This window comes from Protopterus annectens, chromosome 4.part0, assembly GCF_019279795.1.
Source record: "Protopterus annectens isolate FY-2018-M chromosome 4.part0, PAN1.0, whole genome shotgun sequence".
NCBI classification, from domain to species: domain Eukaryota; kingdom Metazoa; phylum Chordata; order Ceratodontiformes; family Protopteridae; genus Protopterus; species Protopterus annectens.
Window position 1 is genome coordinate 708,194,797 of NC_056733.1, and position 24,689 is coordinate 708,219,485.

At 39.7% G+C, this 24,689-nt stretch overlaps 1 protein-coding gene across 1 annotated transcript in view; it reads right to left on the bottom strand.

Moving 5' to 3' along the window:
• MMP11 (matrix metallopeptidase 11) overlaps window positions 1–24,689 on the bottom strand; it is a 400,408-nt gene that overhangs the window by 76,506 nt on the left and 299,213 nt on the right. The window contains exon 5 of the mRNA XM_044068686.1: window positions 10,053–10,312. Coding sequence (XP_043924621.1) covers window positions 10,053–10,312 — 260 coding nt within the window. The remainder of the gene's footprint in view (window positions 1–10,052; window positions 10,313–24,689) is intronic.

Consider the following 24,689-nt stretch of genomic DNA (forward strand, 5'->3'; position numbering starts at 1 on the left):
AGCCTCTGGAGGGTCTGTATTGTCTGAATCATCCGAGGAATCATCCGTGGACACTGGCTCAGGGGGCTCTGCTCTAGGTCTCTTCTCTGGAGGTGGCTGAGAGGCCCTGTCTGGATGAGGTTGGGATCCCCTTATTAAAGAGATGAGATCCTCTGCCAAAGAAAGCATTTGGGAACTGGAACTGGGCCTGTGAGAGGGGGGTTTAACAGACACAGACTTAGAAGTTTTGGCTGCTTTAGCCCTGGCAAAAGCCTTAATGGACATGGCTGCAGGAGGCCTAGCAGCTCCACGTGCAGGGGTGGATACATCCAAGGGGATAGTGTCCGATAATTCCTGTGTAACCACAACAGCAGGTTGTATTTCAGAAGCCGATTCTACCAGGTTAGAAGAGGCCTCGGTAGAAGGCATGGATTCGGCTGAAACAAGGACCGTTTGCTCGGTTTCGGCTGAAACCGAGACACTCGCGGTTTGCTTAACCGCGGTTTCGGCCGAAACCGCGGACCGCGAGTGTCGGTCCTTTTCTTTGCGTTTTTTGGCAATTTGTGTTGTCGGAGGATCCGACGGCATAATATACGCAAAATCAGAACCGAAAAACTGCTCCGCGAACTCCGACCAACGTCTAAGCGTCCGTCGGTTAAAAGAAGCACAGGCTAGACAAGCTGCTACGTCGTGGTCTGGGCCTAAACAAGGTAAACAGTAAGAGTGGAAATCTTTATGAGGTATTTGTTTCCCACAAGTTAAACAGTTATTCACTTTTTCTGACATCGGCTGAGGCAAGAAAGAGTCCCCAACGGGGTACTTAGCTTTTTAGAAGTCTTCGAAGTAGTATTCGGTAGTAATAATCTCTGGATCTGACCGACCGGCACTTGAACAGCTTCTGCTTCGGCGCCACGCGGCAAGAAAGACTGAGGAAAATGGCGCCGGCTGATGCCTTTATACCCGAAAAACTGCAGCTATGACGTCGGGTGAAGTGCGACACCAGCCGAAGCCAGACCCAGACTTTGGAATCCGGCCGACCGAAGGGCTGCCTGACGACAGGACAACCCATTTGTTAGGACTGCAGATGCATCCTTGAAGGGCATCCTGACAGTTACTATATTTCTATGTAGGATGGGGTGGCACACCTGACTATTTCTACATTTCTACACAGGATTGGGGGGGAACACCTGACTGTTACTATATTTCTATGTAGGATGGGGGGCACACCTGACTATTTCTACATTTTTACACCGGATGGGAGGGGAAACCTGACAGTTACTATATTTCTATGTAGGATGGGGTGGCACACCTGACTATTTCTACATTTCTACACAGGATTGGGGAGGCACACCTGACTGTTATTATATTTCTACGTAGGATGGGGGGGTCAAACCTGACACTTGTACACATTTGCTAGGACTGTACTGGTATGTCGGGTACTCCACTGTAGTCTTACCTATCATGCTGGCTAGAGGCATACCAGTGTACTACAGATCTTAGCTTTTAATTACCTACATATTAGTTTCTGACTTCCTAGCCTTCAGAAGTGACATCCCACTGCCTGACCTGCTGTAGTCTGTCTGTGTAGGCCTGGGGGGGTTACCCATAGACCTCATTCAGAGGCCATAGCACAGCCTTTGTTTGTGTTTGACTACAGCTGTCCTGCTGGCTTTGACTGTTGTTGGGTATGTGACCCTCCCCCCTGACTGGCATGTGTGAGTCACTTACCTTGTGGATGTCCCAGTACTGAGGGTGGTGCTGCAGGGCTGCCTATGTCAGATGCACATAGTACACTCCCTACACATGGTTAGGCACAGGTAGTGTAATGTTTGGTATCCCTTTTACTGTATGTGAGAGTTGGAGAAAGGTGTTATTCCCCTGGTCTCGCCCATGTCAGTGTATGTGCTATGCGTTGCCTCTTTGCCAAGGCCAGGGCATACTGGGCACGCCTCCTTTTGCCTACTGGGGCAGGCTCAGGTTGTTCCTCCTCTGAGTCACTTTGTGCCTGTGCAGGCCTTGGCAATGGTGAGGGGGCTGTGTGGCCCTACCCCATGCTGTTTCTGCTGCAGCTGTTTCCGCAGGATCATATTGTTTAGCATGGCACATACAAGGACAATTTGGGTACATGTAGCTCGTGAGTATTGCAAGGCTCCACCGGATGTGTCCAGGCACCGGAACCGTGACTTGTGCATCCCAAACACATGCTTTACTATGATTCTTGTTTGTGCGTGTGCCTCATTATGGAGTTCTTGTTCGGGCGTGTGTGCATTTCTGATAGGTGTCATCAGCCACGGCTACAGTGCATATCCAGCAACACCCACTATTTGACCATGTAGGATGTTCCCATTGGCAAATCTTGGGTACAGCTGCGTCAGATGCCAGATGTGGGAATCATGATAGCTTCCAGGGCAGCCAGCACACACGTTCATTATTATGCCCTGGGCATCACACATGACCTGGCAGTTGATGGAGGGGAAGCCTTTGCGGTTGATGTAGACCCTACCCTACTCATCGGGTGGTGCTTTGATGCGTATGTGTGTGCAGTCTATTGCGCCCACTACTTCAGGGTATTCTGCTATTTGGTGGAAGAGACGCATATTGCTGGTGAATGCCTAATGGGTGTTGGGGAAATATACGTGCTCACCGACATGTGCTGACATGGCATCCAGGAACTGGTGGAGTATCCTGGATGCTGATGCCTGTGAAATCCTCATCATATCCCCAGTTGGCCTTTGGAAGGTACCTGTAGCTAGTATTCTTAGGCCTACACATACCTTGGTATCCACTGGGATGGGTTCCCCTCTGTTAGTTCTGTGTGTCAGGGGTGGCCGGCACAGCTCAACAATTTGCTGTAGGAGGTCTCTGTCCACCCTATAGAGCTCCACTATCTCCAGCTCATGTAGCTCCTGGTAGGTTACCCTGGGTCTGCACACTCTTCTTCATCTCCTCACTGTGGGTTGGTCGGCAACATTCACATCTTCACCACCCTCAGCCTCTTCCACAAGTTGTATGATAGCTATTGCAGCCCCTAGCATTTTGCTGTTGTGAGTGTTAAAAGTTCCCTGCTTGTTTACACTGGTGGTGTACAGTGTGGGAAAAAACAGAGTGGAAGGTGTTTGTTTAGTTTATAGTAGTGTTCTGGGCTGGGCTCGTCTGCTGCTTGTGTAATTGGCTGATTCTGATACATTTCACCTGCCAGCTATGCTAGTTCTCCTTGGTTAACTTCCTACTGCTGTTTTCCCTTCCCATTGCCTTCCTGTTTAAGCCCGTGTGCACGCCGCACAAACAGAGTGCTCAAATGTGCACAGTGCTGCTATTTCCATGTTTAACCTCTTTTTTCTTCCTGTAAAGCGCAGTGCGTGGCATGCACACCCACTTAGGCTTTGTAAAGAGTGCTAAGCAGGTTTAGACACACCCCCTAGCTTAGATATTCTAAGCTAGGAGCAAACTCAAGCCACAGGGCTCCAATACACTTACAGAATGCCTGACACCCCCATGATGTCACCTAACTCCTAGGCTTGCACCAGGATATTCCTACTCTTACACTGTTGGGACCTGACTCACATGCTGGGGAAAACTGGGATATCCTTCCCCTCATTTGCATAGGATTGCCTGCTAATGCATAGTTACATGACTCACACTGAGCCTCCCCCTTTAGCAACCACTACTCACTGGTCAGACTGCCTTCTGCCTGCCATTGACTTGCATGGCAGAATACTGATTTTAGTTAGAATGCTTACTTTATGTTTATTTTATTATTTTCCCCCTGATCCCATTTGCATGCCACTGCCATATGCTTAAACAGCCGAGATCAGCTAAAAAACAATAAAAGTTGATATTTTATTTTTTAAACTGCTTGCAATGCCAATGGCCTTATACTTGGCCATTGCCATGCTTACTACATGATATGCAGCCTTTATTTGGAGCTGTCATAGCTCCGTTTTGGATTTTGCAGAAATGTACTCGGTTACTAACTGAGTACATTTCTGCAGATTGTACTAGTCTTGCACAGACTGTTGCAAGCTTTCTGGATTTCAAAATCACCTCATTTGCATGGATTTCATCTGCAAATGGGGTGATTTGCATACAAGGGCTTAGTCCGTGCAAGATTAGTGCAGGAGCACTTGTGCACACCCCTGCAGGCTGTTCCTAGATCGCACAGCAGACATATTGCCTGCTTGAGTTCCTGCACTGATCTTGCCCTCCGTGTAAGCTTTTGAGAATCCGGGGGATACTCTTGATAGGAATGAAATGGAATATTTTAGAAAAGAAGAGATTTATCAAAATAATCAAGAAAAAATATTTATTACATAAGCAAAAATAGGAAAAAGGGAAGACGTATCACCTTATCTAAGTAGAAGAGTAAAGGAAGACAGTAGTATAATGAGAAAAATAAAAAAATGAAATAGGACAAATTGAAAGAGAACAGACAATCATAATCAATATTGTAGTGTAGAATGTGAAATAGATGGCAAAAAGAAAGAAAGAGAAATGAAAAAGCAGAGGAGGGTAAAGCAGTTTTCAGAAAAAATGTACAGAGAAATGGAAATAAATTACAAAAATAGAATTAGAAAAGGTAATGAAGAACATAAATGTAAATTCAGCAGTCAGATCAGATGGTATAGGATATTTAACGTACAGGAATTTAATGCAATGGCAAAAAGAAATTTTGATAAAAATATTTAATGAATGTTTAAATTATGGCATCAGTTATGAAGAAATATGTGGAGGTGTAATGAGGTTTATATGGATGAAAGAGGAAATGAATGAAATTAAAAATTGGTGGCCAGAAATATTGAATAATAGCGATTATAAATTATTTATGAAAATAATACAAAAAGATTAGAAAATAAATTGAATTATACAATGGAACAGGCTATTTGAGGGGTTAAAGAAAAAGGAAGCTAAGAGCTATTAATGATAATTAGAGAAACAGTGAATGATATTAAGAAGGGAAAAATGAAGTGAAACTAATAGTAGCTAATATAAATAAAGCATTTGATTCTACAGAGCACGATATTTTATGGCAAATAACGGGACAATATAAAGATAAAGGAAATATGTGAATCAGAGTATAAAGATACTAAAATTAGGATTTTAGTAAATAGCTGGTTAAGTGAAGAAATAGAGATGACTGTGGGTATAAAACAGATGTCAAATGAGTAGTGTTTTGTTTACAGTGATTATGAATAGTGTAATAAAAGGATTAAATGAAGAAATGAAAAAAGTTAATATGTACAAGAAATGGTGATGATATATCCTATTATTATATCTTATGTTGATGATATAATGCTAACAGCTAAAAATGGAGATGAAATGAAGAAGGTAATTATAAATGTGCATAACAGATTGCAAGAATTTGGATTAAAAATTAATAAAGAAAATGTAAGGATTTCGGAGATGATAAAGAGTTGGAAGGTGTACAGTTTGGAAAGAAAAAGATATCAGTATTAGGAAGTGATTTTGGAGAACACGATATGTTGAAAGAACAATGGGAGAACATTTTGAGAGATCTAATAGGACTTATTATTATGTGGAATAGGTATAGATTGTCATTCAATAAAAAGTACATTTGATAAACACAATATTGATGGGAAAATTATCATGTGTGTGTGTGTGTGTATATATATATATATATATATATATATATATATATATATATATATATATATATATATATAAATACATACACATAGCTAATATATACATATTTGGTTTACTGAACCTGATGGTATATGGAGCCTCTTAAATTTATTAAGGTCCTGATAAATGGAAAAAAAGTAAGTTGGTAATAAGTATACTACAGGAGAAATATGAAAGAAAGTGGTGTAGAATAAAAATGAATAAAAGAGAGAGATAATGGGGAAATGAAGGTATAGAATGTCTCAAGAAAAAATAAAATTGTGGAAATTAAAGATAGAAGAAATAAAAGTCAATAGAAAAATATGGTATAAAAGCATAATGTTGCAAAATTATTGGTGAATCCGTAGAAACATTTAACAGAAAAAAAATAAAAGCTATGAAACAAAGAAATAAATGGTGTATGAAGAATATTGTATGTCAAGGCTTCTTATGGTGGCTGCAAATTAACAAATTGACAGTAAAGGGAAATATGCCTTACAAAAGATAAATTAAAGGATTCACCTTTTTGTGGAGAGTTAGAAACAGCAGAACATGTTTTCTTAATATGTAAAAGAGTTAAAAATTTATGGGAAAAATAATAGAAAATAAAATAGTTAAAAATACAAGACTATAATCGGATAAATATTGATATGACTGAATATGCTTTTATGGGAAACATGGTAAAGAAATATGTTAATAATTTGGATAAAATGTGTTTTATATTATATCAACAATTTGGAATGAAAGACTGAATGAGATTAAATTCAACATAAAGGGGATGTTAACAAAAATAATGAAGAAAAAAAGTGGTGTCTGTGAAAAAAATGTGTTAATAATGACAAAATATCGTGATTAATGTCATTTCTTTGTAAATATGTAAATTTTAAATAGTTGTACAAATAAAGAACTCCTACTCTTATTGATAGGCGCCATGGGATGTTTAACATTCATCTGAGCTACCACCAACTGAAGCAGATGGGACCTCGGGTTAGGTCTCATCTGAAGAAACAGTATATATATATATATATATATATATATATATATATATATATGTGTGTGTGTGTGTGTGTGTGTGTGTGTGTGTATGTGTGTGCGTGTGTCTGTGTGTGTTGTGTAATTGTGTGCGAATATTTTATATTGAGGGCATTTAAGCATTTAATTAAAACATTCCTCCTGGAGTTAATGAGTTAATAACAGAATAATGATGATCTTTTTTCGATATTATATAATCACATGAGCTGAAGAAACACTAGAAGAGGGTATTTTTCACACAAGGATGTTAAAATTATTGACATTCTGTGGATACCGCACAGATATTTGGGTTGCGGCTGACCACGATATTTAGCTTCTCACTGCATGGAGATGCACAGTATTTCTACATATGATATTTCCCAAACAGATACTATCCACGTTAAAAAGCCATCCAAACATGGAGAAAACCAAATCAGTTTAGCTGTGATTTGAACCCAGGCCATTTGGAATACTACTTCTGTTAAACTGGGTAATGTATCACTTAAGCAGCAGGAGATCTACACATCCCTCTTGTGAAAAACTAGAAATGTCACATTATGATGCAACTCTGAACAAAGATGGAGGAAAGGGGACTATACATAATTTGAAGTATATACATCACTTCCTGTCAGAAGTGCAAGACCTGATTTTGCAAGTACTGACACATCAACAAATAAACTGCAATTCAAACAAATAACACCACCAAACCTCCTAAAAATAATTGCCACATCTTTGAAGCATTTTACTCCTGGTCAATAACGGAGAACAATGGACAATGGCACTGTTTTTGTGCAGCTGTCAGAATCTTGCAACAGTAACATACTTTGATGTCTGATGTCCTAACTTTCTGACAGTGTCTGTCCAACTCACAGGATGTATTGGCTCATTCCCCTTAAACTATCAAAACCAACAGCTGCTCACAAATGAGTCAAGGTTTCCGCCTAATCTGAATGGGCCTTCAGGTAATAAGAAATGTTAATAACTTTCCTAGAGAATTCAACAGAGTACTATTGCATGTTATGTCTTTTTAATTTAGCACTGACACTCATTTATTGGCAATTCCCAATGGCCATATGTTAAATGTATTTTTTTATGAGCCAACTCAAGCAGTTGAATGGCAATTTATCATGTACAATCTCTGTCTGTGATCTCAAATGCTCCCAGCATCAGTAAAGGTTCAGACAACTGGTTAGAAATTGCCCCCCACCACACAGAAAGATCCACAGTTGCTCATCTAATTAAACCTACACCTCTTATGGACTGCCAAGTGCAGGTGCAAGTACTTAAAAGAAGAGACCTATCACCTTTCGAATGCACTGATTGAGGGTTAGTTAGTTTCTGCTTTAATGAGATTCAACTGCCACTGAGAACTGGCCACAAATAGTGCAACATAGGTAAATACTAGCAATCAATCATGTTTTAAACAACAAACTATGAGTGACAATGTGTGGAAAATATTTATAAACAAGGAAAAAGCTTTTGAAAAGTGCTTTAAAAACTAGCATCTGTCATTAAAGTAGTTAAAACTAGTTAAAATGACTTGCCTACTCTTGTTTACACACATGGAATGGCATTCACTTCTTTTGCATTCTCATTTGAGTTTGAGTGCAGCAACAAACATCTAAGCTCATGCCCAAGCCTGCAACAATTGGATTGTCAAATAACAGAGAAACAGTAAAGAGAAGAACAGAAGAAAGAAGAAACACAACAGGATGATGATTGCAGCAGTTCACTACATTGGATAATTCAATGTATGTACGATACCTCATGTTTACAGCTGTGGGTAGTTATCTAGCAGTTGCGGTGAATACATACATAATGATGTCACTTGGTATTCTGGGCCTGCTCTTATGCCCCTGCACCATATGACATGGCAGAATTGCACCCTTCATACCCTTGCTTCTTATATATGCCAACTCTTACTCTGGGATTACTGTTCTTCAGAGAGCTGGAGAACAATCTACTGTGACTAATATATATTGCCGCACATTCACACATTTAGTTCTGTTATTCTGGGAATCACAACAGCCCGTGGAATTTCAGCAGGCAGTCGTATAGAGTTCAGTTCACTCTCTAACACTTAGGATTACACAGATATTAGGACAGTAAAGAATGAACAGAATACTATAACAGCTTTGATTTTTAAGGGGCAACTTGTTGAAAGAGGGGCGACATAATTTCTGGAGGAATATAAGAAGGCTTAGTTTCTTTGCCTCCTAATCTTGCACTGAATGGTGCTAGAAGTTGGTGCTTTAAAAGCAGAACATGGAATGAATTACTGAGGTTAACTGGAAAATATTTAATTGGTTCAGTTCTGTAATGTAGTAAAGTGTATACTTTTACAGAACTCTGAAAGGCAGCAATGTGTATATGAGTGTAAAAGAAGAGTTGGCATAAGGGTGGAGAAGCTGGCATAATGGCTAAGGTGTTTACCTTGCAAGCACAACGTGCAGGGTTTGACTTTTCCATGAGGTAACTGGCTATGATTCAAATGGCCCATAAGGGCAGTTAGTTTAGTGCTAACCTATAAGCAGTTTTGTTTTCAGGATCATCTTGTTAATATATGCATTTTGCTATTAGGCCCTTAGACCAAACGACTACTAATCTAGGACTACAACATTTCAGCAGAACTTAAGGGATTTGTTTGCTGAGCCTTTAAATACATCAAAATTAAAAAGAGCTCTAAAAGCAGTCAATACATTTATGACAAACTCTAAATGCAATTACATTATGAGCGGATGTAATCATACCTCACAACTTCTTTGTTCAAGAATTCTAGACAAAGTCAAAAAATAATGGAGGGGAAAAATAGCCAAAATCTGGGACAATTTTTAAATATTACTGCAATTACAGTTAAATGTTAATAGAGCATCAGATTTTGCATCCACATGCATTTTCTTAGTAATAATAAGTAAGAAACTCTGTCTGGCATTATTGACTGTAATCCTTTGTGATTTACCAGACCATTAAACATTTTACAAGGGACAGGGCAAAAATACATGTCAAAATCATAGATGTTCTGCAAAATTCTGGACAGTTGAGAGTTATGCATTTAATAATTAAAATGAGATGTATTCACTTTTCCCTACATTGCTGGTTAGCATGCTCTGTATTTAAATTTGCCAACATGTGCATACTTGACAATTCCATTTCTACAAGAAAGCATGAAAAGTTACCACAAGGCTGGTCACCTGTGTAAAAAATGGCCACAACCTACAATAAGGAAGACAAGTAACAGTGTTGTACTTTAAATTTGCGTAGCCTTTTATTTGCATCAGATGTGTTTATTTCTTCTTACTTTTCCTTGGTTATTTTGCAAATGAGCTTTGAGAAATATAAACCAAACTCTGGCTTTAATAAGTGCAATTATATAAACATAAGTTCAGAAAAGAATACACAAATAGATCAACACTGTTTCATTTCAGATGACAATATCCTACCGTAACATTAGGAATATCATTGGTCTCGACATCCTGTGGGTACACTTTTGGGTATCCCTCTGGGTACTTCTCAGCTGTTTTGGTGTGAGCCGACCGAGGTGCCCCATACAGTGACTGGATTCCCTGTTTGTCATCCTCATGCAAACTGAGTGGGTAGCGGAAAGTGTAGAATGGTGACATGAGTGACTTGGGGACATTTGAATGCTGTAGGCCAAGAACGTGGCCAAACTCATGTGCTGCTACCTGCAGGAGGTCAGTCCCTGTAGACAGGAAACACAAGTATATGTCCACACTTTAAAATGCTTTTGAATTATCAATGGTTCTGTAAAAGACACTGCAATTATCGATAAACAATGTGAATCTCATACCATCACTGTAATCTGTTTCTGTTAACGCATATAAACTGCCTGTCTCACCATCCTATGCATTAGTACAAAATAAACTGCTGTTTAAACAAAGATAAATAAAACAACATATAGGACTCCAAACCCCACATTGATGTTAAATTATGAGAAATCATGATATGAATGTTCTTCGAGTCTCGACGGTAGCACTCATCTCTCAGATGTCATTTTTTTATAATGCACTGTACCAAAAATGTATTTTTTTTTTAAATGTGTTGCACTTAGAACACAAACCATATCAGGTTTGTTAGTTGCGATGTACTAATCACCATGGGTTGCACTAGAGTAGAAGCTAGTAAGATATGGTGGTTACATCACTGATAAGTAACTTTAAATAATCCCATATGCTACTGCAATAAGGAGAGAAAAAAAAAGATCAAGCATAGGAATGTACAGCGACTGATACAAAAAAAACTTACAACATACACTATAAAAAGTGTCCATTAGTATGAGATGAAGTGACACTTATATCACACACAGGCAGGTAGGTGTCCAAGTACACTAATCTGTGGTAGTACACACATCACTAATCCGTGGTAGTACACACATCACTAATCCGTGGTAGTACACACATCAGTATCTTATGAAAAAACTGAAGGCTGCCTGCACTGAAAAAGCAAGCAAGACATACACTGCAATAACAGCGTAAAGAATATTCTGGTAGAAGTGCGTGGGAATAAATCAGTAGCAGGAGAAATACTCAGAAACTTATTTTTTGTAACAAACAAACTACTGCTTTTTAGGTTCTTCTGTGAAGCCAAACACATTCTATTTTCTTCTTTTTTTTTCTTTTCTGTCTGTTTGTTATATAACAAGCAAAACACAAAGCCTCTTGTTTGCATTGGGCCACAAACACTATATCTACTCAGCCAGCTGACTTACTCCCTTATCTTATGTACTGTCTTACACCTTTACTGAGACAGCACCTAACCTACATTGTTTTAAAGAACAGCCCTCAAAGGGCTCCCCTAACCACAGTCAAGTATAACCTGGATAAGCTTTCAAGTTGTCCTTTATATATTCCTGATCTCCAACTCACCAATCATTGTCCTGCAGAAGAAAGCACTGATGGTGTATTTTAATTAGTGTGCTTTCAGTGATTCAGTGCTTTTCATTTTTCTTTGTGGTTGTGTAACTGGAAATAGTACACATAACTGAGGGGGTTGATCACAGCGATTCCTGTAGTGAAACACGTAAAATGATTGACTACACAAAAGTACAGTTCATTTAATTCTGACTCGGGTAAGTCCATGGAGAGAGGTCAACACATGTTGCAGTGAATCATAGTCCCACAGCTTGTCTAGGCACAGGCTTACTTCATTTCAATCATGTTTCACAGCTGCTTACAATCTTACCTAAAATCAGTACACATAAAGGTTATTTAATGCTCAAACTTATCGGTAACTTTTTCTATTTAGCAACTTAGTGATGTCCAAATGTCTGGTGCTTTTTAAATATTACCTCTTGCTTCTTCAGTGACTAGGGTTGCCAACTTTTCAGATGTCTGAAGTGGGACAGTTTTTATAGAAGCATAAGATTTTGGAGGACAAACTACTCACAGACAATGCAAAGGATCGAACATCACCTTTTTGCCAAAATAAGAGCTTACTGTTGTAGCATTTGAGTTGCTTAAGCTGTTCTATACAATACTTATGTCTTTCAGATACTAAATAATGGTTTTACACAACTGTTAGAGGAAACATATAGGTTAATAGGTTCATAGCTGTGTACTAGGTTAATGGCCATGGAGCCTTTACAAGCCTAGCCCATACCCTGGCATTGTGCCACCCGACCTTAGTTCCCAGTGCTTCTGTCAAGTAAAGCCACTGGAGTGATCCCTGGGGTAAATTTTCTATTTCCCATCTACTCATCAAGTTTTCTCTTGAAGAGGGCCAGTGAGGTGCTCTCCTTGACATGTATGGGACGTCTATTCCATAGCATGGGCACTCTCTGGGTTATGAACCTGTTCCTCCAACATGTTCTGTTGATTGTGGTACTGAGGTTGAGGTCTCTGGAGCACGTGGTGAGAAGAGATTGGGATTTCTTTAGATGTAGCATTTCTAACAGAGCTGGGTCAGACAGTTTGACATTAAAAATACATGCATAGCATCATTCTATTGTAAGTCTAAGATACATAAAGGAACAGACAATCTACAAGGTAGACAAACAGTAACTGCGGAAAAATATTTTTTGAAAAATCTTTGGATTTTTTTGCATGAGTACTTTAAACCTTGGGTGGTGAAAATTCCATCACATATAAAAGACAGCCGGGACTTTTTAAGTAAGATTAAAAATACTGTTTGGGAAGAAGACATGTATTGGCTAAGTTTAGATGTAAATAGTCTGTATACTAACATCCAGCATAAAGTGGGCATTCAAGTTGTCTTGCATTGTTTAAGAGATACCCCTGTAACCGCAACCCAATATGTGGTGGAATTATTACACTTCTGTCTAACAAATAATTTCTTCAGATTTAATGGAGAAATTTACCATCAACTGCAGGGTATAGCCATGGGGGCCTCGTTTGCCCCCATGTATGTGAATTTAGTGATGGCAGAATTTGGACAAAGTAAGATATATAGACATAAGTTTTTTGTAAGGCATGTTGTTCAATATTTCCGCTACATAGATGATTTGCTTTTTTATGTAAAGGAGGGGGTGAAGAAGTAGAGTTCTTTATTCAAGACATTTAAAACAATAGTTTTGGGTTGAAATTTGATGGCAAAAGGAAAGGTAATAATATTCCATATTTAGCTACTAGATTAATAGGAAATGTTGGATATCAGGTTGAGACAAATATATATAGAAAATCTGATAATGTGAATTCATTTTTATATGGAAGTAGCTGTCATCCAGCGCATTTGATTTCCATGATACCATATAATGAGTTCTTACGTTTAGAAAAATTATGTAGTAAAGATGAAAACCTGTATGGGGAAATGTGTAAGACAGCGGAAATGTTTGTGGATAGAGGATATAATATCAGTGAAGCAATAAAAGCTGGCTGTGAAGTACTGGATAAACGCTATAGGAATGTATATAATAGCGCTACATCTAATGCAGGATATAATAAACACAGGGAGAGACGTCACAAATGAGAAAATAAGTTTATTTTGTGACAACCTATAATATACTAACTGGAAAAATTATTACAGAAGTTAAAAACCATTGGTCTATGTTATTAAGGGAGAAAGAACTGAAAGAAATTATGCCGACTAAAGTCCAAGTATCTTACAAAAAGGGTAGAAACCTGGCTGATATGTTAATACACAAAGATTTTATTCCACCAAATGCTATATTATATAGCCAAATGGCAGTAAATAAGGGAACTTATACATGCAATAAATGTTGCAGTTGCAAATATATAGCAAGGAGATTTGATAATATTAATGGTGTACACTTTATATCAAATGGACTGTATAATTGTAACACAGAAACCGTTATATATTTATTAAAATGTGGCTGTGGATTATATTATGTTGGAGAAACAGATCCTTTAAAAACGTGTACAGGAACACGTAAGGGATATTATTAATGTAAAAATGGAAAGCCCTTTGGGGGCTCATTTTAAGTTGTGTCACAACTCAAATCCAAGCTGTCTAAAAGCAGCAATTTTAGAACAGGTGACATTACAGCTAGGTGACTGTAGAGAAATAAATAAAAAAGTTGTTGTATAAAGAGACATTGTTTATTTTGAAATACAACACAATGGAGCCAACAGGCTTGAATAAAGAATGTAACTGGAGGTTGGTAATTAGATAATTGGTAACTAATTCAATTGAATATTGTGTATAAGAAGGGAGTTTATTTTAATGGATGTTACTCTTTAAAGGCTGTATGTGAAGCTGAAGCACTAAGTCTGGTTTAATAAACTGGAATTTCATTAGTACGTTTCTGTGACTGTTTTATTATTGTTGTTTCATTTTTATTTTTATTTTTTTGCATAAACGGTTGTTTTTTATTAGAGGAAACATATAGGTTCATAGGTTCATAGGTGTGTACTAGGCTAATGGCCCTGGAGCCTTTACAAGCCTAGCCCATACCCTGGCATCGTGCCACCCGAACTTAGTTCCCAGTGCTTCTGTCGAGTGAAGCCACTGGAGTGATCCCTGGAGTGAATTTTCTATTTCCCATCCACTCATCAAGTTTTCTCTTGAAGAGGGCCAGTGAGGTGTTCTGCTTGACATGTATGGGAAGTCTATTCCATAGCATGGGCAGTCTCTGGGTTATGAACCTGTCCCTCCAGCATGTTCTGTTGATTGTGGTAATGAGGTTTAGGTCTCTGGAGCACGTGGTGCGGAGGGGCTGGGATTTCTTTAGATGTAGCATTTCTAACAGAGCTGGGTCAGACATGGCTTTGTAAGTCAAGCAGAGATTGCCTCTAAGTAGGCAATACAAGACAGAGAATATTTGAAGTTTTCTGAGTCTGTTCATACAGGACAAATGTTTAAGGCCTAGGATCCTCTTTGTGAGGTACTTTTGCGGCCTCTGCAGTTGTTCAGGTGTTTAGTGAGGTACATGCCAAATTGGACATTGTACTCAATGATTGGCCTAATGAGGGAAGAGTAGAGGGAGACAATGACCTCTTTCTTCCTGGATGCAAAACCCTTAGTAATGAGATGTGCCAAAAAGAAGGACTTTCTAACCACAGTGGCAATGTGGTGGTCAAAAGAGAGTTTGCTGTCAACGTGTGTTCCCAGATCTCTAATAAAATATCTTCTGTCTTCAGTGGACTACCATCAATGTGGTAATTCATCTGTTCGGCTGTTGGTCTCAGTCAGGCCTTTCTATAGGATGTCAGCATCACTTGGGGAGTTAATAATAGCTCCCAACTTGCAATCGTCTGTGAACTGTGTCAGCCAGAGTCCCTTTGTGTTGGCCTGGACTTCAGAGAAGTAGATACCAAACAGGAAAGGACCCAGGACCGAACCCTGTGGGACTTCACATGTGACTGGTCTGCAGTTTGACTTGGAGTCAGCTACTTTCACACAGTGGGTTCTACCTGTGAGCCAGTTTGCAACCCACCTAGTGATATAGGGGTTGATGCCTAGCTTAGTGAGTTTTTCTATGATTCCTGAGTGGGGAATGGTATCAAAGGCCTTGGCCAGATTAAGGTAGGCTGTATGAACCACCTTGCCTTCATCCACAGCTCTGGTGACTGACTCAAAGAAGTTGACCAAGTTGAGCAGGCATGATCTACCCTTCAGAAAACCAAACTGTGTGGGATCCAGAGTTTGGAGATTCCCTATATCCTTGTTTAATATCAGACTCATCAGGCTAATAGGGCGATAGTTCCCAGGGTCTGCAGTTACTCCTCCTTTGTGGAGAGGGATGACTGTAACAGTACACCATTTGGTAGGGATAAAGCCTGAGGTGAGGCTGTTCACTCTTTAGTTCATGTAGAACACAGCGAGGGATTTTGTCAGGTCCCATAGAAGCTGTATTCTTGGCCTTGGACAGTGCTGTTTTAACCTGTGCAGCAGTAATACTGGGTGCTTGGCAATCTACTGGTATTGTGACTGGTCCTTCGGGTGGGGAGAGGGATAAAGTTGGCACTGAATCTGTCGGCCAGTATATTGGCAATATCTGTTGGCTCGGTATAGGAAGTACCACTGTGCAGTAGCTCAGAGCAAATCTGGGTATTGTCATGGAGATTCTTTACATAACTATAGATGGCCTTGTGGTTGTCTTTACTATCTGCTGCAATTTTCATAGCTAGCTTTAGAGGATTTGATGAGGGATCTCAACTTTTTGTTGAGGCTGATAAGGGAGTTTTTCCAGTCTTGGGAATTCACCTTATTCTGCATCAGTTTCCTTCTTCTGTTGTAGAGTTTGCTTATGGCAGGGGACCACCAGATTGGCTTCCTTTTTTGGAGAAGAGTGTCTTGGTTCTATTGGGTATAACAAGATCCATGCATTTGTATACCTGTTCGTAAAGTGCATTGGTGTATGATGTGGCAGTCATGCAACTATTCCCCATTTGCATGGGTGATGTGAAGTTAGCCACCTCTGTTTTTAGGAGCCCAAAGTTAGCTTTGAAGAAGTTTTTCATAGTGGTTACATTTATGGGGATGGGTTGGGGGGGTGGGAGGGATGTGGATTTCCAAGGTGATTAGTCTGTGGTTGGATCTAACCTGGGAGGAGTTGACTATTGGTGTAAAGCAACAGTTGCCCATGTTAGTAATGACCAGATCAAGGATGTTGCTACCTGTAGTGGGGGTAAGAACGAGCTGGCCCAGGGCATTGGAATTATGAAGTGCAGGAAATGTTGGGCAAGTGTATTGGTACACGAGTAGTTTTCCTAGTTAATGGAGGGGTAGTTGAAGTTGCCCAGTATGAGAGTGTTAGGTTGGACCCTAATATTCTCCAGGGTGCTTAGGAATGTGGAGTGTGAGTCTTGGGACATGGTTGGGGACCTATAGCAGGCTATGACATGAATCGCTATCTTACCCAATGTTACATGCACCTGAAGTATCTTGGCTGCGTTATGTTGGGCTACCAGTCTGGAGGTGTGTGCATCCTTTATGAATATGGAAATACCACTGTCTTTGGAGCTTCGGTCTAAGTTCTGGGGCCGAAAGATGTGGAATGAGTTATAGCCTAGTAGTACAGGAGTACTTTCTGCTGCCTTGAACCAGGTCTCTGTTACATCACAAATGTCAATGTTCTCCATTTTAAGGAGTGCTTTGAGCAAGTGCGTTTTGAGATTTAGACTTCTAGCATTGAGCACCATGACCCTCAGACTGCATTTCTTTGTAGCTGTTATGGTGGTAATTTGGTCTTTGGAACACCACCTAAAAAAGGTACTATAAGGTTGGCAAGAGCTTTGGCCAGTATCCAGAAGCCTAGGGTTGACAGATGCAGGTCATCTCTGGTAAAGCCTTGAAGTCTGTCAATCATGTCATCCTAGGCAGACAGATGCTGGATCCCCTTAGAATGACACCAGAAACTTAGCCAGTTGTTGAAATCATTCATTTTCTGGTTGTACTGTGGTATCATTCTGGGTGATGGTAGGATGCTGCTTAGGGCTAGGGTCATACCCGCCTGGGCTACATAATCCGAGAGCTCTTCCATGTCTCTTTTCATGTAGTCAAGGGAGGTACACCTCAGGTCATTCACACCCACATGTACAATGACAAAGTCATATTTGTACCTGTTGTTGAGGGACCTGAGTGCATGAGTTATGTGGAGGATCCTGGCACCTGACAGGCAGTTGACTGTTACTTTCTCCTTGTTCAACCTACTGAGTGGGGCATCAGTGTGCCTCACTACTGAGTCACCTATGTCTAGTGTGTTGGGCATGCTGTTTTGCCTTAGGGGCTTTGGTTGAATGGCATGCTGTTTAGGAGAGTTATGTGTCTCGTGATTAGTTTTGTGCTGTGGTGTTCGAGTGCGTGTCTGCCTTGGAAGTCTCTGCTGTTTGGGTAGATTTTTATTGAGAGTCTCCGCCATTTCACACAGATATAATCGGAGAAGGAGAACTGAGCAAAACTCTGATCTGAGATATATAACATTACGTATCCTGTTTTTTGTTTATTTTTACTAGTTATTGCTTATTCTAAGACATTTATAGCACTTTCTATTGTCTGCTGCATACATTTTACTGTATTTTACAGCCATAAACTAATCTGCACGGTTGTACTAAAATTGTCTGCCTCACAGGGCCTGATAAATAAGGTTTTTACTGTCACTGTTTGTAAACCTTTTCTAGCTAGTTTCACTGTGTGTAAGGTATTAGCTGGAAATTTTCTCCATTTGTTAAACATCTGTTTGTTTGTTCTGATTTCCGAGTTTCCCATCCTTCCTCCCTATTGGTGTCTTGTTCTTATACTTGGTGTCTTTGCAGCTGCCTGCCCCTACTGTAAATCTGATCTGGGACACTCCTCCCAGTCTAGCATCATTAGGTCATTCTACCTAATACAGAGAGAACATTTGAGTAGGCCTTCCCACTTAGTTTCTTAACCTTGAATTATCTTCTGCTCCTCTTTTCTCCCTTTCCACTTTACTAAAAAATAAAAAATAAAAAAAAATGTTTTTAAGATTGTTTCCTGCCTTTCCTGTAACTAGTCTAATCCATATATAGATTTGCTGTATCCAGGACTGTTTGAAAGCTTCTAACCCCCCCAAGCCTTTCTGTGTTGGAGGGAAGCCTTCTAGCTTATCAGTGAGAGTGGTAAGCACTCGGAAGCCTATCACAGGAGGAGTGGTTTCTGGCCCAGAAATTGTAGTTTATTGGCTGTTTAGGCAGTTTTTCCATCTCTTTCAACTTTCTGGTTTAAAAGCCAGCATTTGCGCTTTTCCCACCTTTCCTGTAACTAGTCTAGTCCAGATACAGATTTGCTGTATTCAGGACTGTATGTAAGCTTCTGAGCCCCCCAAACCTTTTTGTGTTGGAGGGAAGCCTTTTAGCTTATCACTGGGAGTGATAAGCACTAGGCAGCCTATCTACCACGAGGAGTGATTTCTGGCCCAGAAATTGTAATTTATTGGCTGTTTGGGCAGTCTTTCCATCTCTTTCAACTTTCTGTTTTAAAAGCTCGCATTTGCGCTTGTTTCTCACCTTTACTGCAACTAGTCTAGTCCAGATACAGATTTGCTAATATCCAGAACTGTTTGTAAGCTTCTGAGCGGTGCCAAAGTCTGCTCTTCAATTTTTCCCTTAGATCTGCTAGTTCTCTCCTTTCCTGGACTTTTACTAGCTTATTAGTCTAGCACTTTATCAGACTTCCTGTAGCAATTATTGTAGCACACAATAGGTGGGAGGGTGGCCTAATGGTTAAGGTGTTTGCCTTACAAACACAAGGTGTAGGGCTTGAGTCTCACAATGGAAAATTGGCTAGGCTTAAAATGGCTCACAAGGGCAGTTAGCTTAGTACTAATCTATGAACCTATGAACCAATAGTGCTACCAGCACTAAACGTTCTACAAGGAAACAGCTCCAGTACTTATTACTAATGCCCACCCCTCCAGGCATGTCTAAAGGTCAGTTCCCTGTGCTTTCTCCTATTAACCTGGTGAACATGGGCATCCTGGGGCAATGTAGCAACTGCTTCATGTTCACTGACAACCCTCTCCTCTTACCTCCCAACACTCAGACTTGCGAAAGATGCACTTATATATCCAAATTGGAAGCCACACACTCTCCAGCCGACTGGAACAGCTGGTCAAGAGGAGAAGGTCAACACTTGCACCATCCCACTTGGAACACATAGTCCTCCAGAACACTCACCAGCACTGCCTTCACATAAAAACACAAACCACACACCCACCTTCGCGGAAGCTCTCAATAGAACTCTACCCAAACAGCAGAGACCTCCAAGGTAGAAACACCTTGAATTTTTTTCTCATAAAATTTCAGGGCATTTGCCATTTTTCAGTTTTCTTGGCAGGGCACAAATGCCCAAATAGGGACAGTCCTGTACAAAGAGGGACAGGTGATAACCCTGTTTATGACTACCAGAATCTCACTTACAAATGAGACTGCCTTGATTTTATCAGTAGAGTTAAAAAAATAATGCCCTGAAGTTAAATCAAATCTGAATGTTTTAACATTTCCACTTTGTCATTTTTATACTGTACACAGCCCCGGTTCTTTTCAAAGGCATCTTAATGAATAACACAGGGGTATGTCTACTGGAATGACTTCAGTTTCATCCAAAACATTTTGTCTGACCACTTTTTTACTGGACTTACTACTCTTGGTAAATCATATAAATAACTTTTCAGTCTGGAAAGTTGTCTTTTCTACTTCACAACTTGATTTGTGGGTTATGTTGCACTCATTTTCCTTTATTAAGTCGCTATTTTACTTTTATTTTATTTTTATTCATATAGTTGGGTAGTCATTTTTCTTCAAAGACTGCTATTAACTTTATTTCTTCAGTTCTCTATGGACACTCTTCTGCCCAATTGAATGCTTTGATAAATGGCACATTTGATCTCCTACCTAAGTGTCCAGGGGATTGGAACTAGGTAAAGGTTCCTTGAGAGGTTCTTGTGAAGTAAATATGATACCTCATTTCTGGGTACAGAAGTAAGCAGCATCATGGTTTAGCTGATTCCCTCTTGCTGCTGCTTTGGTGCTTGGTATCTCCACAAAAGTACATGAAGAGCAGATTTCATTGAGACAAATATGAGATCTAAGCATATTGTTTACTACTAACCATTTCTACTGGATACCCATGCAAGCAATACCCAGCAACTTGAAGGCAATTAGTGTATCAGGGAAAACTATATCAAGCCTTCAAATAGAATTTCATTTCCAGAGATACAAATGTGCCTCAAAGGCTTGTTTGTCTTGTATCCCTTCAAATTTCAAGCATTTCAGTCATTTTATTTGTATCTGGGAAATAGTTTGATTTCACTTTCGGTATTTCCAGAAACACAGACAGACAGACAGAAAAATAAAGGGACAGCCCCCTCCCCACAAAATACAAAAATAAAAGTAATTCCTTAAGTAGAAAGTTTTCTCAGGATATCAGGTCCTAGCTATATATTTAGGGGTTATACATTGAAGAAGTAGACAGCTATTTCCAGTTTAACCCATGAAGACACTTGAAGAAGTAGGAAGGAATGAATTAAGTGTCATAAATGTCAAGGGTTCCTGAAGTTTGGGAAATGTGGGGAAGAGGCAGGTGTGGGCAGACAAACTGTCTAAAAGAGATAATGCCATTACAATGTCCCTACCTTTTCTTGGCTGTAAAGAGATCAAGGCTACAGCCCGGTGAAGACAGTTTCATGATTTACAACTTACTGATTGCAGTTTTTGTATTGAAAATCATAGCCAGTATGGTTCCTGTTGATGCACCAACGCTGACTCAAAGTTTTAGGGTTGTTAGTTTTCCCTGCAGTTGTATTGCCATGGAGTTACTATACTTAAGCAAGTTGCTCCCACATGACAAGTCCTGGGGTCTTGCCCCATGCAGAAAATGTTTTAAATTAATTTTTAATCCAATTAAATCGTAATCTGCTTTGTTCTGTTTGGTTGTTCTGTAATCTTGATATTATTTGTTGAATCGTGTAACAACCTGTCATCTATGTGAAATGGAAAAAGAAACATCAGTAATTTTCAGGCCGATATGATGGCAGGTGAGTGTGTGTGTTTGTGGGTGTGTGTGTGTGTGTGTGTGTGTGTGCGTGCGTGCATGCATGCGTGTGTGTGTGTGTGTGTGTGAGTGTGAGTGTGCATGCGTGTGTGTGTGTGTGTGTGTGTGTGTGTGAGTGTGAGTGTGTGTGTGTGTGTGTGTGTGTGTGTGTGTGTGTGTGTGTGTGTGTGTGTGTGTGTGTGTGTGTGTGTGTGTGTGTGTGCGCTTGCATGTAGGTATGTGTTGTTGGAAGGGGGAGACATAGCCCAGAATACACTGTACTATGCACACTGTTGCAAAGCAAATCGATATAAAGATGAACCAGTCTGAAGCAGATATATAAACTACTTTTTTACATTGTATTTGGAGGAAAATGTCATTACCTGATATTTTCTGATGATTCTGTGCAACTGAAAGGGATATGTACAGAGAGTGAACAATCTGCTGTTTGCTGTCAAAGTGACAATCGTGAACTTCCTGGAAGCCAACATGACAATGATCTGGGCAGTAAGACACAGTTTATCAGGCAGTAGGCAGACAGAACTTTAATGGTCAGCTTAGGGCATACATTTTGTTTATCTCCCTTCTGACACTGGAAATGTCGTCCTAGATTTCCTTAAAACCAAGACTTAAGGAAGTACACTTATCTGACCAAAGATGGAAAACCAAACACATTTTAAAAATAAACCTGGAGTAGATAGAAAGCAGCCTCTGCAGAGAAAACTAGTTGTATGCATACATTACTTCTGGTTCTTTAGCTTTATTATTCAGAAAGAGAGTGGGGCAGAATCAGTGATCCCCAGATCCCCCAGCAGCATGTCTGACAGAAGGTTAATACAGCTACTGCAGCAAAGAGACAATCTTTATATGTAACTTAAATATTGTTGGTATAAACACTGAAGAAGAGGAATAAAGAGATGACTACATGTGTGGTGCTAAAACAAAAGGTACCTCCTTGAGATGCTCCACATGGTTAAAGCAGAAATCTATTAAAAATAACATTAAAGTGGTGAAATTTGATGCATATTTTGGTCTAACGATAAATAAGGGTATTACACCTCAAAAGATGTTGCAGGGGAGAGATGATGTGCCAGAATGGAAGAGTTATAATGGAAATGAGGCGGCATGTGATCTGGGAGGTACTACTTGCAAGGTTCTGTTCCGAGTGCTGGATGAGCCTAAATAAGAGCTGATATTGAATGTGACAGAGGTTGCCAATACTCTGGAAGCCATTAAAGTTGGACTATAGAAAATAACAGATCTGTCTCATAAGTTCATAGGTATATACTAGGCTAACAACCACCAGGGCCATTATAAGCCTAGCCATGCAATCCAACCCAATTTTGTTTCTATGTACCATGGGCATTTATTAGTAGAATGTATGTTAGTTAAAAAGTTTCTAGAGGTTATGTGGGTGTGTGTCCATGTATTAGTTTGGACATTACTGTCTGCTGCTGTCTATCAGAGACACAGGGGCCAAATCTGGGGCGACTTTCTGATTTCCCATCCATTGGTCAAGGTTACGTTTATACTTAACTAGGGTTAGGAATGGACTCTGCTTCACATGGATGGGGAGCCTGTTCCTGAGCATGGGGATCCTCAAGACATATATCTGTGTCACCAACATGTCTTATTTAAGTCACAAGCAAAGTTTAAATCCTTGGATCTAGTGGTTCTGATGATACTTGTTTTGTGGATGTGCAAAAGGTCCATCAGAGCTGGATCTGAGGGTGCCTTGAATGCCAGGCGTAGATCGCCTCTAGGTAACCTGTAAGAGACCAAGTACTGAAATAGGTCTTTATGGCGTTCCATATAGGATAATGTCTTTAAACTCAAGATTATCCTGGTAGGCAACCTTTATGGGCATTCCAACTGTTACATATGTCTGGTCAGGTACATGCTGAAGAGGGGATTATACTTAATATTGGTCTGATAAGTGCCAAATAAACTGGCAGTATGTCTTCGTTGGACATGGATGCCATGCCCTTACCTATACATTGGGTGACATAGAATGATTTTCTTACTACCTTGGCCACATGTTGGTCAGAGTTGAGATTACTGCCTACTTATGTTCTCAGATCCCTAACTACAGGGTCAACTCTTAGGGATGTTTTATCGATGGAGTAATTAGCCTGTGGTGACAGTTTTCCCAAAAGGCACTATAATGCATTTCTTGGCATTGAGTTTTAGTCCAGAACTTTGGCACCAGTTATCTGTCTGTGTTTGATCCCCTTGTAAAATGTTTGTGTGATGTAGGGATTTCCCAATTTGCAGTCATCTGTGAACCTGGTCAGTCAAAGGCCCTTGAAATTAGCCTTTACCTTCAAGATGTTTGATGCGTTTGTCAAATATTTAAATAAAATAAAATAAATAAATAAACAAAAATTTACAGTTGATTAGTGGTGACCAGGTAGAAAATCTCCAGGAACAGAGGGAAAACATGTGACCCATTAAGTAGCAGCTGATGGAGGTTCTAGCAAAGTTTAATGAAATAATTAAGCAGTCTGACCAAATGAAACTGAATTTAAATGCTAAAGAGGACAAAAGATGAAGGGTGAATCTGAAAATTATTGGTGTTTTGGAGGGAGAGGAAAAGATGCACTTTTTGAACTTTGTTAAGAGTAAGATGGATGACTGGACAGGGTTTCCCCAAGGACTCATTGAGTAGTGAATTAGAGAAAGCACTGGAATACCTAGGCCAGTTCTGATGGTGCTTATGTTGTGTTATGAAAAAGAGCAAATACTGTGGAGAATGTGGGATTTGGCTATTGTGGGACAACTAGTGTTTATAGGACACAGTTGCTCAGAAGGGGCATTGGAAGATAGGATGCATTTTACAGACACAATCTGAGAGTATAAAAAGAAAAAAAATAAAGTTTAAACTGTCTTTTCCAGTGGTGATGAAAATGTCCTGAAATTGTAGAATAATGACTTTTGATGATCTGTGGAGTGGTCTTCAGTAGGTTAAGAAATAACCAGAATGACTATGTTTGACCTAAATGTGTGTGGAACAAAATGATAAAGACATTGTGAAATTAACAAGTGGATACATTAGTAGAGAATGAGGAAAAAATGGGAAGAAAACCTGCATTCGGTTTAGAACATACTACTGTTCATATGTGTCTCTCCAGGGTCAAAATGTTTGGAAA